We start from the raw sequence: 14512 nt of genomic DNA on the forward strand, positions 1-14512 counted from the left end.
CCACTGGGCCCAACACATTTCCATCTTATTAGATGAGATGAATTCCTAGCAGGTGTTCCTGAGCTGACATCCATAGAATCTTAGACATTTGGTTCACTGCTGAATTTTAAGCAATTGTTGCTTGTAGATGTATGTGTGTCTAGCTGCATACACATTTGTATTGCAGAGAGTCCTCAAATAGTTCAATGGTTTCAAAGATTTTTGTGTCCCATAGAGATTACAAATGTTGAATAGTTTGTGAGTTACTTAGATACAGATAAGATGAGATGCCTTTGCAAGGGGCATAAGGGGCCAGAGCTGTCCTTGAGGAATTCAGAGCAGAGGAAGTCAGGCAATGTTTGTGGGACCATCCATGATTTGCAGCAATAGTCTGTCTTCTCTATGCATAAAGATTGCTTCAGAACTCATCACAAGGTTTTGAGGTAATAAATACATCTTGAAAAAATACTGTGTACAAAGCAACACATTTTGGTAGCCTGCTTCCTATAGGGATATGGGAATTCCAGCTGGGAACTAATTTAAGGGTATTATTTTTAAAAAAATCATTAGATAAGTTATATCCAGACTTAGGATTGGATAGGCAATGGATGGCTCCAGAAATCTTGGCAATAGACATTGTACCATCTTGTCAGGGAAAGTACTGGAATGAATGAACTATCATTTTGTCTTTTATTCACAAATCATGTTCTTCAAAGGAGGCATCCAAATGGCACACCCTGCATCTCAGGGTGTGATTTCCCGTGGCTGTGCGTGCTGAACCTGGGAACTTGCTAGAGGGTTGAGCCTGTGATTTTAAAGAGCATTGAAAGTACTACAAAAATTTAAAGAAAACTACAGAAAGAAGGAGCAGGAAAGTGAGATGAGGTGAAGAAGGAGGGTAAGATAAAGGGATAGGATGGGAAGTATATCCTCATGTTCATAAAACTGCGTGCATATGTCTGCATGTATGCGAGAGACAGGAAACGTAGTCCCTTCATCTAATAATGGAGAGATTAAAAAAAGAAATGTAACTGCTTGAGCCCATCCCTCTGGAGCCTGTTTGGTGGTTAGCCCATGAAAGCTCAAGGAAGTTTGAAAGTTTGTGACGTGTGTCACACAGCTATGCACCAGCTTTGAGGACTCCTTTTTCCTTAGCCCTACCAAGGATGTGCAAAACAGCAGATCTTGGTAGCCCTTGAGGCAGTGAGATGCCCCTTGTACATACGATATATCTTGTTGTTGGTGGTGGGGACTTCCAATCCAGGGCCTCCAGTCTCCACCTGGAAAGATGGTGTAACTTCTTCCCCAAAGGCCCCCTGGAGAAGTGTCTGACTCCTGAAGTTTGGTGAGAGAACCTGACCTTCTAGCTCAGTACTCCCCCTTTTTCTCTTGGGTGTTTCGCTGCATGTGTTGGTCAAGGCTGTGTCCTTACAGCCAGGGCCTGTCGTTGTCTAGGTGGACTAAGGAGGTGAAGTCCATCTAGCTTTGAGTTGTCTCCAAACCAGGGTTTTTTTTTTTTTTTTTTTTTTGCTCTGTCAGTACCACAAGTAACACAGGTGGCATTCTGATTTCCAATGATTTGATCATACATTCAACACTGAGGCAGAGAGAATAGTTTCAAGTAGCAGGGACTTTTGAGCTTTCACAATCATCTGCTTTGAAGCCTTCTTTTAAAATATAGGCCATTGGAGAATTGTTTGTCTCTTTTGTGCCTTTTTTTCTGTGTGTGCTACTACTTCTGTGATCAGTATTTATAACTGTTCTAGGAGCGCCTTTGCATAGGGATGCAAATATTTCACACAGATGATTGCCTGGGTGTCATGAATTACTAAGGGGGAATGGTTGTAAATAATCATTTAGAGTCAAAATCTCCATTGAGAAGCCTTTTGTTCTACAATTTGAGTCCATTTTAAAAGAGAAAACTCATAGGTTTAGAATCATAGAAACAAATTTAGCTCTAGATATATTCATCACAATAATATTCATTTAGAAGTATCTCATAGATTTGGTTCTCTTCTTACGAATATGAAGACATGTTCATTTATATGAACTACCTAGGTTAGAGACTGGAGCCAGGTTCCTTGGTTTATCAGCACACTGGTGCTTCTTTCATGTAATATGAGTGTCCAACAAAATAGCCCAGCTACTGATTAGCCTGATCCTGACTCAAAGATGCGGTCATTACTCCTTGATTCTTCTCTGTTCTCCTTGGAGATTTTTCTAACCAAGGAATCACTAAACTAACACTGCTAAATATATGAGGCCAAAGCCCAAGTTGCTATCGCAAAAAGAATGAAAAGTCATAATGTTGTTTTCCTAAACACTGTTTGCAGGTTGTCTGTGAACTCAAGGGAGAGCAGGTCTTTCACCAAGCATGTGGGAGTGAGAGTAGCCGGAGATAAGAACATATTCTGTGAGCTCCTCCTCGCTGACATTTATTTCTCATGCATTTTCATCAATATATATTTGCTTTTCCTAACTGTCATTATTTATCCTCGTAATATATGCATTGTGAATACTTTTCTCTTAGAGCTAATTGTAAGCATCCATCTCCTGGAATATGTACTCAGAAAGTGCCATCCAAAATAGCCTTGTTATTTCCTATACGGCAGTTTAATCATTACGATCTCATGTGATCTCATCTGCACTGAGATGTGCTTCCTGAGAAAATGTGGAGTTGTGGCATGTTTGTTAAAATTCAAGTTGAATAAATTACCGTAATATTCAGAACATAGGCAAGGGAGAAACGGTATTTTCAGAAATTCTGCTTTGCATGCATAATACCCCACACTTTCCCCATTCTAAGCCACACTGTGTTATTATGGATGCTTAAATGTCATCATAAAGAGCAGGTCAGTGTTGCCTAGACAACAGTTTACTTTCTGAGACAGAGTTTTCTTTAGCAGTCATAAATTCAATGCCATCACTGAATCACAGCATGGACCATTAGAGCAGCTTAGAGCAATTACCTTTACTTATCCCAAACTAACCATAGACTGCACAAAGTTAAGTGAAATAATTAACCTCTCACCACAAAAGGAAAGACCAATAAAAAGGTACATCTAAAAGTATATTATAAAACTGATCAAGGAATTAAAATTTAGATGAAGGATTTAAATTGCACATTTCTCAAGCAAACCGGGTGCCACATTTCTGAATGTTAATCTCAGAAATTTTCATCTCTGTTTGCCAAGACAAGAATCAATCACTGTTATTTAGATTTTCAGCTCTACTCATAGTTAGAAAAACCAGTTGCCAGGAAGCATAGAAAACCATTTCATTTATTGTGAAACAGTGTAAATTTTTCACTTTGAGGTTCTCTGGGGAAGCATGGGTTATTGGAGATTTTCTATTGAGAAACACTTATTTCATCCTCTTACTGAATATTACTTATTTTTATGTTTGTCAAGTGCCTTGTGGGCCTCTTGAAACTTACTGGAAGAACCAAGTTAGGAAGAACATACCTAATTAGCTCAAAAGCTTACAGTGGACTCGGAGTTTGCATTCTTGAGAGTCAATATGTTTGTCTTGGAGTTTGAGTGTGAGTCCTAAGGTGTCAGGCTTTGCCTCAGATACTTACCCAATTAACATTATGCAGTGTAGTACAGCGAAGGCTAGCCTGTACTCTCAGTGTTCCTAATAATAGCTCCTGTAAGTGGAAGGTGAGCTGGTACGTCATTCACAGTGGGAGAAGATATCTGAAATAATCTGCTTCTGGTTTGAGGTACCCAAATCAGAAACTCAGTGACCTAAAAGTTGAAAGCGTTCACTGATCATGATCTATATGTAGGACGCCTTGTTGACCCTAGGCTACAAAACTGATTTTTTTTAAGCTTTATCCATTCACATAGGTACAGTACTCATACGCTAAAGATGCCATGATCAACGTAATACTTTCCATATGCTAAATGCATGATACATATCAAAATGGTTTTAGGAATTCAAAGGGGGAATATAATTATGGATAAACCAGTCAGGCACTCACAAGAGAAGGAGCCAGCTAATGATAGGCCAGCCTTGTGTCGTTCGTGGCTGTTAGTGCAGAGCCCTCCTCTAGGAGGTTTTCCTTTGGTGTCTCTATCCTAGAAGCATCTCCACAGACAGTGAGTTCTCTGTCAGCTTACCAGCCTCCGTCATAGCACCTGTCCACAACCTAAGCTTCTCCTGTTTGCTGATGTGTATTATCTGTGTCACTCGCTAGAAGATTATTCCCATGAAAGTAGACACTTTCTAGCTTGCTCACATTATAATGGCTTGGACCCACCCAATTTCATGGGCACATGTCAGACAGTTGTTTATTTTTCCTTAGTTAGATAGTAACTGATCAGACTCTATGTATTTCGAGTCCATTTTCAGAGACTCTAAAGAATGCTAATTTGAGTTGCCCTGGAATCTTGGAACTAATCCATAAGTGACCACGCAAATGTTTTGTGTGTTGATTCTTTTTTGCTTTTTCACAAACGTTGGCTTTCTGAAAAGGCAAATGTGAACCCCCAGTCAGTTTTATTATTTCTCATAGACTCATGTGAACTTCTTTAATGTTACTTATTATTTACTCTTAAAGGGAGAGAAACAAACAGGTGTTTTCTTCTACCTCGGATGCCTGTAGTGGCCATGTCGGAGCCAGGCTGACACCGGTTTCCTAGAGCTCAGTCTAGGTCCTCCACCTGGGTGGCAGGGATCCAAGTGCAGTAGCTGTTACCACTTACCTGCTGGAACACACATTAACAAGAAGCTGGAATAGAAGCAGGAGAGCCATGAATTGAACCCGGGACTCCACAGCATCCAGAGTCCTTGCTGAACTGCTGCACCAAATAAATTGAAGAGAAAGAAATGCCATCCCCCTCCTCTCCCCCAAACGTGAAAGGCTATCCCATGAGCAATCCACCACCACGTATTGTTTTTGGAAAACATTTCACACCCACTTGATAAAGGCATCTCCCAAATTAGATATAATGTTAAGCCATGCAGTTAAGTAATCCCTGCATAAAAATATCATGAGAAGAGAAATCTGTAGAGCGTTTTTGTTCCCAATTGACTCTGTGTGTGCGTGTGTGTGTGTGTGTGTGTGTGTGTGTGTAAATTTCATTTTGATTGCCTTTATTTCCTCAAAGCTAAGTTGTGGGCTGTCATACCTTAAAAATACTAACTTAATGCAACACATTCTGCTTCAAATATGCGCTTTATTTGAACAATCGACCACCTCATATGCCTTTATCTCATTTGTAATTTCCTTTAGAATTTCTTTTTCAAAGGAGGGAGGCCTGCAAATAGCAAATGTGACTAAAGCTGATACTGGAATGTATACATGTACAGCAGAAAACCAGTTTGGGAAAGCAAATGGCACAACGCAGTTGGTGGTTACAGGTAGGTGCAAGTTTAAAATATTGTTTCTGGAGTGAGACACTGGATCATAATCAAAGAAACTAACACTTTTTTTTTTTTTTACAAAAATGCTGTACACCCTTAAAAAGTAGAACCCAGGATTGCACTATTTTTTCCCCCTAAAAAACAGTTTATGTGAAGGACAGGCTGACAGGAAGGGAGGGAGAGAGGCTGAGATGTTCATCTGCTGATCCACTCCCCAATAGCCAACACCCGCCAAAGCCAACCCGGGATGAAGTCAGAATCCAGGAGCTCCATCCAGCTTTCCCACATAGAGTAGCAGGAAGCCACGTGCTTCGGCCACCATCCACTGCCTCCCAAGCACATCAGCAGAAAGCTGGATTGGAAACACACAGTCAGCCAGGACACACACCAGGTACTTGGACAAGGAATGGGAGCAGCCCAACCCACTGTACCACAATGCTGGCAACATTTTTGTGTAAGTTAAGCAAACGAATCTTCATTTGCACAGCACAATATGCAGAGGGGAACACATTCCTTAGTTCCTGTGCTGGAACAATGGGCAATAATAATGACTATTGTTCTTTCATAGCTTTCTCTTTTTCTTGGCAGTTGTGATTTTTGAAGATATCCATGAGGTAGAATGAGTTCCAGCTGTGGATGCATTGCTTTCTTTTATTCATTTAAGAGAACTAAGTTGAACTGTCTGGTAGACGCCAGCTATTTGGGCTCTATAGTGACCCCATGAGTATTACTGGGGTGAAAGGAATTTAGGCGGTAGGACTAAGAGGCAAGGAAAACATTGAGAAAGGAAAGCAGGTTGGGTGGGAGCTTGAGTTCGCATGGGATGGGGTGGTTTGACTAGACCTCCTCAAGAAGGAAAGTTTTCAGCTGAAGTTCCATGTTGTTGTCAGCCAACGATTTTTGGGGGATCAATATGTTGGCAGTGTTTAGATTTATTAGAACTTCATCTTGTAGCTGGATCGGAAAGATTCTGAGCAGGTGAGGGCTGTGAAATAACGCTTCTAAAGGACTCCTATGGCTGGTGGGAAGAGTCTGCAGTAGGACAGTGGAGGCCAAAGAGATCTCTAGAGACAGCTTCTCTGTAAACCAGGAAGAAGACAAAAATTACCCAAATGAGGCTGGAAACAGAAATTGATGGGATGGGGTCAGATTCTGCATTCAGTTTACACAGACACTCAACAGAAGGTGCCCACAATTTGGATGTGATTTGTAGAATGAAGTTGGCTTGGGTGGCTTCCGGGTGTGTGCTAACCTACTAGAACAGCCTGATTTACATAGCTGATATAGCTGCACACAGCTTTTGGAAGGAGGCATGCAGGATGTTGAGTTTGGGCAAATCAAATAGGAGATATTTATTTGACTCTGTCTTTGTAAATCCAGATAATGGATTTGCCAAAATCTCAGTGGAGCAAAAGCGGCATGGGTTTCTGTTTTGTTTGCTAGAAGTCCGTGGTGAGCCAGCTGCGTTATCCTTACACCTAAAGGGATCATCTGGGGCATTGTTTATCATCCCGGAAAGGGAAGGAAGGCACATCCAATGACTCACTCATTCTTCCAGACTTCTGCCTGGAATACCACACATGACTCCTGCTTGGATTTCACTTGCCAAGGCATGGTTTGGCTACACCTGAATTCCAAAGTGTGAAGAATTTAGCTCTACTGTCTACCCTGAAAGAAGTAATGGAGAATGACACCCAAGTGAAAATCCCGAATGTGTAGTTGGATGTGTAAATCTGCATTTGAGGAGAAACATCAAGATGGGGAAGCATATTTGAAAAGTGTCATTTTCATGGGTCCTTGAAGCCATGACTAGTTAAAATCACCGAGAGTGAAGGTGGGAAATTTAAGAAGCCAAACCTGACCTTGAGGCATTCCACCTTAAGAAATTAGGAAGAGTAGAGGGACCATCTATGGAAAGAGAATAGGAGGGAGTGGCATGACTGGAAACTCAGTGTGGTATTCCAGAAAACAAGTGTAGCAAGTGTGCCAAGTAACCGATAATGAGCAAGTGTAGCAGATACAACTGAGCATCTGAGTAACTCACTGTAGGATGGCACTGGGATCATAATGGAGCAGCTGGGTTGGGTACGGAGTTGGGTGGGCCAAAGTCTGACTAGACTGTGGTGAGATTAATTGCCGGCAGCCAGGATGAATGATTCAGAGCTTCAGTTTGGGAACTAACAGTGGGAATGTGGAGTCAAGAAAAGTTCAGCTCTCAGTGGGTATGTTTGTGCAAAATAGTCCTGTGAAAATTTGTCTTGGGGGAAAAAATATACTAACATTTTAGCTTAGTACTCCTCTCAAACTACCCATTGCAAACATCATTTGTTTAGTCTTCAAGTCCATGCTACTATTAAGTGTTTTAGTACACTTCAATGTCAATGCTAATGTATTTCATGGTTAAACTTGGTGAGAACCTTTTGGCTTTGATTTTTTTGCCCAGTATTTCAAAATACAGTAAAGATAAGTTGAAATTGGTTTTGTTGGTGGAATTGTAACTTGCGTCTTACAGGTGATTTTATGTTTTTAACCTAAGCAAAGTATAAATTGAGATCTGCTAATCCATTCAGCAAGGATAACTGATGTAGTGCAGTGTTTCATTGTGGTGCATTAACTCTTGATTTTATCTTGAAAACTTTTAACTACATAGATGTACGTGTGTGTGTGTGTGTGGATGGGAGTGTGTGCATGCAAGCATATTTATTGTAAATTGTTAGATAGTTTGTGCAGATTGTACTCACCACAACAGAAAAGGCTGAAGTTATGCTTAAAAACAACTTAAGTTTTGTTTTCCCAATAGAACCAACAAGAATCATTTTGGCACCATCCAACATGGATGTTTCAGTAGGCGAAAGCGTCATTTTGCCCTGCCAGGTGCAACACGATCCCCTGCTAGATATCATGTTTACCTGGTACTTCAATGGAGCCCTTGCAGATTTTAAGAAAGATGGATCTCACTTTGAGAAAGTTGGTGGGGTAAGTTGTGACACTTTTCCTCATGATTTTTGTATTCCGCGTATCTCTGACATGTTGCTTCTGAAGCGAATCCGCCACCTAGGCAATGCTCTAGAAACGCTTGCTAAATAGTCTGAACACTCAATTCTGTTTTGATCTGATTTTATTTGTTGTTGTTAGCAGAAACTGAGCATATTTTCTTTGATCGGTGATTTTGATCAAATTCATGCATGTTGCATTTATATTGTCATTTTCCATGACATACTTTGTTGTTAGTATCTCACACATGGAGAGTTTTCTTATGCAAGGCAGTTCATAGTTTGTAAAAACAAAAAGGGGGAATTAAAAACTTGAAAGACACATTTATTTTGGCACAAAAATATTTGAAACTGATGCATATAAAGGATCTTCAAAATATTCATAGCAAATATGTATTATGAGAAACAACGTATGCATTTCAAATTATTTGCACCAAGGTAGGCTCACCTTTCACTTCCATTTTTTCCCACCATTTTGTTTTAACTTTCAGAGTCAAAGCGGGAGAGAGTAAATCCGTGATTTATTTCCCATATGCACACAATAGTCCGGGCTAGACTGGAGCCACAACCAAGAGTTGGGAACTCAATCCAGGTCTCCCACAAGAGGGGTGGAATTCCAACTGCTCGAATCGTTACTTCTGTCTCCCAGAGTCTGGTTTAGCCAGAAGATGCACACGGGAGCCAGAGTGGGTCTCCAGGCTAGGCACTCTGGGACACACTCAAATTTTAAACTGAGAGGCTAAACTTCAGATTTGGGGAACTTTTTTTTCACTTTTGGGCAAATGTCTTTCAAAAGAACATACTTGTGATGACTAGAGAGGTCCTCCGATTTCCTCATCCATGTGCTATATTCCAGCTATTGTACCAGACTCAGTGTTTCATCTCAAATAATCTGCACTGCTACCCTGGATGTTCGCTTCAAGACTGTTAAAGATACACAAAGTGATGACTTGTTCCATGTAACAAATTGCCCTAGTAGTTAGCTCATTAGTGAAGGAACTCCAAGCCCAGAGCTGTGCGTCCGCATAGCACAGATGTCCTTCAGTGTTCCATCCTGTTGTGTCCTCATGGGTGGTGGCTCCACATTAGAATCAGAATTAAAATACATCAGGCCTGGAGGACACTGGTTAAACAGTGAGTCAATGCTGGTGAGCCCCTTGGTCTAACAACTAGCCTCATAGCTGGCAGCACATCTGTGATTCCAGAACTGTTAGGCCTGCCTCTTGGCAAGCTCGTATGCGTTGATACATGGATGGCTTTTTTCTGCTTGGGTTAGGTGTATAGGCAAGTGGTACTTAACTAAGCTTGGAGTTGGTTTTCTTTTTTTAAGATTTATGTATTTTTTATTGAGAAATCAGATATACAGAGAGGAGGAGAGACTGAAAGATTTTTCTATCTGCTGATTCACTCCCCAAGTGGCCACAATGGCTGGAACTGAGCCGATCTGAAGCCAGGAGCCAAAGGCTTCTTCTGGGTCTCCCACATGGGTACAGGGTCTCAAGGCTTTGGGCTGTTCTCTGCTGCCTTCTCAGGCACAAGCAGGGAGCTGGGTGGGAAGCACGGTTATAGGGACATGAATCTGCACCCATATAGGATCCTGGCACCCTCAAGGCTAGGACTTTAGCCTATATGTAAAGACTTCATATGTCAGCATTACTAAAGCAAAAAAGCACTTGATAGTCAAGTATGCAGTATTCATTTTACAACAACTTCTTCTCCCATGTATGTTTAAGTATACATAAACCTTTCCATGTGTTAGTCTTATCGCCAAGTTAAAAGGAGGAGGACTGAGTTGAATCGATCCTTCCAAAAATTGTGTTCAAGCCCTCATGTCCAATATTTTACAATGTGATTTTTCTTTGGAACCAGTATTGTTGCAGAAGCATTCAGTTGAGCTGAATTCTGGACTAGGGTGGGCATGTCATTTTTAAAAACATGACTGTTGGAACAAAGACACTGACACAGAGAAGAAATGGCCACGGGCAATGATGTAGGGGTTGGAGTGGTGCTGCCCAAGCCATGGCTTTGTGGGCATCCGGAAAGTGGAAAGGCAAGGGAGAGTACTACTGGCAGAGGCATGGCCCTGTGACACCTTTAGCTCACACCTGCAGCTGTGACGGGAGGGATTGCTGCTGACTGAAGGCACACGGGGTAGGGGACATCATTATGGCAGCCCTGAGATCCTAATACGAAGGGATTTTTTTTTAGAAGGAAGAGGATAGTTGACATACTTAGATTCCCAGCCACAATTAAATTCAGTGACAGTATTACTTCTTTCTACTCTCACCCATTTGATTTAGTTTTAGGAATAATAGTTAAGTGGTTTTGATTTAAGATCTGGGAGGTTTTAGCAACTGTTACAAAAGTTTAACTTTCTTTTTTGCTTTTGGTTTAAATTTCAGTTTTTCAAAGTCACTAAGTTCTTGTGTTATAACAGGGAAAGACCTATGCCTACTATCCTGACTGCGCCCCTACTTCTCTCTCAGTACTTCTCTTCATTTTCCCTTGCTTGGAGAGAAGCCAAGGGAGAGATAAAAGGTGCAAATGTTCCCTTGTCTCATGAGAAAAGCCTTCTGCAACCCAGCTCCTCTCCTAGGAGTCTAGTAGTCTCTCTTCATTTTACTTTCTGTACTTTGATCACCTGTGCACAAACAGGGCCCAGCGATATTAATGGTAAATTTCCAAAGATACACAGCTCCTACTTTTATGTAAAGGCAGATTTACAACAAAAGAGAGGGAGACAGAGATCTTCACCTGCTGGTTCATTCTTCAAATGGCTACAACAGATAGAGCTAGGCCAGCTCAAGTTGGGATCCAGGAACTCTCTCAGGTCTCCCCCGTAGGTAGCAGAGATCCAACCAATGGGACCCTCTTCCACTGCCTGCTCAGGCCCAGAAGCAGGGAGCTGAATCACAGCTGTAGCCCCTGGGATACAAGCCAGTGCCTCCACGGGATGCCAGCATCACAAACGGTTGTTTAACTCACTGTACCATGGTGCCAACCCCCATATGTTTTCTTTTTTTGGCCAAAGCAAGGTTTTTATAAGCCCCATAATAACTACAAAACAAAATCCATATATAGGTTTACAAAAAAAAAAGTAAGGAACCAACTTACACTACTAGAGAAAATCACCTCGCCACAACTAAAGATTACAACAAAACGCAAAGAAACAAGGTACAATAAAAATGGAAAACAAGTATCGAATGACCACAGAATGATATTGTTAACAGCCCTTGCCTATATCCCCACAGTCTTTTTATCTGTTGAACTCTTTTTTATGCACATTTTTATTGATTACATTGCATTATGTGACACAGTTTTATAGGCACTGGGATTCCCCTCACCCCTCCCCAACCCCGGCCCCCCATGGTGGATTCCTCCACCTTGTTGCATTACCACAGTTCAAATTCAGTTGAGATTCTTTCATTGCAAGCATCTACCAGGCATAAAGTCCAGCATCTTATTGTCCATATAAGTTCATCAGTTTCTTGGGGAGACCATCTCTGGTCTGAAGGTAGAGCCGGCAGGGTGGTTTTGATAGTTCAACAGATCTGAATTGCTGCCACTCTCACCACTCCAGGCACGATGCGGTCGTTGGAGAATCCACTGATTGATATAGTCCATCATATAGTCTCCGTTTGCCCAGTATTTTCATTGGCAACATATGGCTGAGGTGGTTGATTGACTTGTTCTGTCCTCTGTCATTTGATAGCGTTCTGAGTCCGAAAGCTCGATTGGGGAGGATCCCCAAAGAAACTTTGTGTGAGGTGTTCCCAGACCAGATTCTTGTATGTACTAGCAAGAACCGGGTCCGGCACAGTCCATCGTCCCGATCAGCTGGTGGTTGCAGTTGCTGGGTTGGTTCTGTTTCCATCCCTGTCTTCCACTGGAACCAGTGGGTGTTTGCAGTCCAGCCTGGTTCTGCCCAGCACACACTCAGCCCTCGCATAAACCAGTGGGGGCTGCAGCCCAGCCAGAGTGCCCCACAATAACCCCAATCAGGCCCACCCCCTACCCTGGTTTGCCAGTATGTGTAGCAGACTAGTCCAGTCTGTCTCACATCCCCTTCTGCTCTCATACATCCCATATGTTTTCAATAACTTTCATTGCAGTATGTTATTTACAGTTGCACTATTTTATTAGTTCTTATTCATTCCGTATAGATTATGCCTAAGTAATAAATTCAATATTGCAGATATGCACATATAGGAAAGAAAGCAGTTGCATATATAAGGTTCTGTTCTGTCTGTGGTTTTCCAGCACGCACTTCTATCTTGGAACATATCCTCTGTGAATAAGATGGCAGTACTATAAGATAAACAATTCAATTTAAAACCTTAGTTACCTTTGCCCCATACTGTAGATGATTACGCTTGTGATTTGTTTCTCAGCTGGATTGTAAGCTGTTGATAATATTTTGTCTAAGACGGTGCCCTTTGTCAGCTAACACTAAATAAATGTGTATTGAAAGACTGAAACTCCAAAGCGTGCCGATTGCCATATGTGTCAGACAGTCGCAAACAAACACGAAGAGCGAGCCAGATTGTTGGTTTCTGTAGAAGCATCTTGGAGTTAAGAGCATTTGCGTTTGTAATGTAATTGAACTCTCTGGATTTCCCCAGCACTGAAAAGGCATAAAGCCATCGCAGTACAAGAGTCAAGTATCTGAAACGTGAAATTTCATAAATGAATGATATCACTTGCCAGTTCTGTTCTTTCTCTAGCATGCTGGTTCATGGCCTGTGAATTTTTTTTATCGACTGCTGCCATTAGTAACTTAATATGCTCTCATCAGAATAAAACAGTGAGCCTTACAAGACAGTATTCCCCTTAAGCACAAGCAATTAGGGAAATGGGTTTTCAGTTGCTGGGGAAGGCAGACAGAGGACAGTTTTTGTCCTCTGATTCTGTGCTTGCTGTGACACACACGCAAAGACCCAGAGAGGCTGCTTGTTCTTCCCGTGGGATCATCACAGATTGGTCCCCTGATTGCAAAACGTGAGAAAGTTACCTAGCAAGGCAATAACGAGAGTCATGCCTTTAAAAGAATCATTTCAGTCATGCAAAATCCAACCAAGAGACTTGGATTCCTGCAGCCAGTTGCCCCGGAACAGCACCACATATTCAGGCTCATTGATTCGTGTTTTAAAAATACACACTTGGGGCCCAGCGTGGCCTAGCGGCTGAAGTCCTCGCCTTAAACCCCCCGGGATCCCATATGGGTGCCGGTTCTAATCCCGGCAGCTCCACTTCTCATCCAGCTCCCTGCTTGTGGCCTGGGAAAGCAGTCGAGGACGGTCCAAAGCTTTGGGACCCTGTACCAGCGTGGGAGACCCGGAAGAGGTTCCTGGTTCCTGGCATCGGATTGGCGCGCACCGGCCTGTTGCAGCCGCTTGGGGAGTGAAACATCGGGTGGAAGATCTTCCTCTCTGTCTCTCCTCCTCTCTGTATATCCGGCTTTCCAATAATAATAAAATCTTTTAAAAAAATGCACACTTTTGGTAGGGAGAACCTATAAGCTCCAAAAGCTACAATACTTTCAACCAGGTCTGTTATACAGACTTTTATTATGCCAAGGAAGTGTTATGACCCCAGTCACAGGTTTCTGCAGTCAGAACCGCACATTCAGAAATGGGTGTTAAACCCAGTATGTAAAACACACTGACACAAATGGTTGGCATTGGTCTGTGGCTGTGGGACAAAACAAAGTCATGTAATTAAAATCTGCAGAGAAGACCTTTGACTTCACTCCTGGCCAAGCACATCTCACTTCTCGGCTTGGTGTGGAGTGAGTTGAGAAGTGAGAGATTTGCATTCAAAGACACAGGTGCTGGGGGTTTTGTCTGTAGAAGATACCTATGGGTGACTTTCCTTGTCACTGAACTTTCTGTTGCTTACTTTCTTCTCACTTTTCCTAATGACTGCTGGAATTTTCCCACCACGAGGTCTTGCATACTCTTCATAGACAGTATTTTTTTTTTTTTTGCCTGCATCCCAGGTATCTTTAGAAATAACTGTGTCTCTCTAGGTACTTGCGTAATTGAACAGTTGTGAGAGGAAATACAGGTGCAGCGATAGGTAGAGGGTAGCATTCTGTCATACCCACAGTCATCCAGAAATATTCTCCATCAAATGTTTAACCAAACAGAAGAGGTACAGAGGGAGTAGAG

At 42.0% G+C, this 14512-nt stretch overlaps 1 protein-coding gene across 1 annotated transcript in view; it reads left to right on the top strand.

Annotated features, from left to right (window-relative positions):
* The window catches only part of CNTN3 (contactin 3), a 283223-nt gene that overhangs the window by 208635 nt on the left and 60076 nt on the right, over positions 1 to 14512 (top strand). The window contains exons 11-12 of the mRNA XM_004581629.3: positions 5219 to 5346; positions 8150 to 8325. Of these exons, the coding sequence (XP_004581686.2) occupies positions 5219 to 5346; positions 8150 to 8325 (304 nt within the window). The remainder of the gene's footprint in view (positions 1 to 5218; positions 5347 to 8149; positions 8326 to 14512) is intronic.

This window comes from Ochotona princeps, chromosome 21, assembly GCF_030435755.1.
Source record: "Ochotona princeps isolate mOchPri1 chromosome 21, mOchPri1.hap1, whole genome shotgun sequence".
In the NCBI taxonomy this organism is placed as follows: Eukaryota; Metazoa; Chordata; class Mammalia; order Lagomorpha; family Ochotonidae; genus Ochotona; species Ochotona princeps.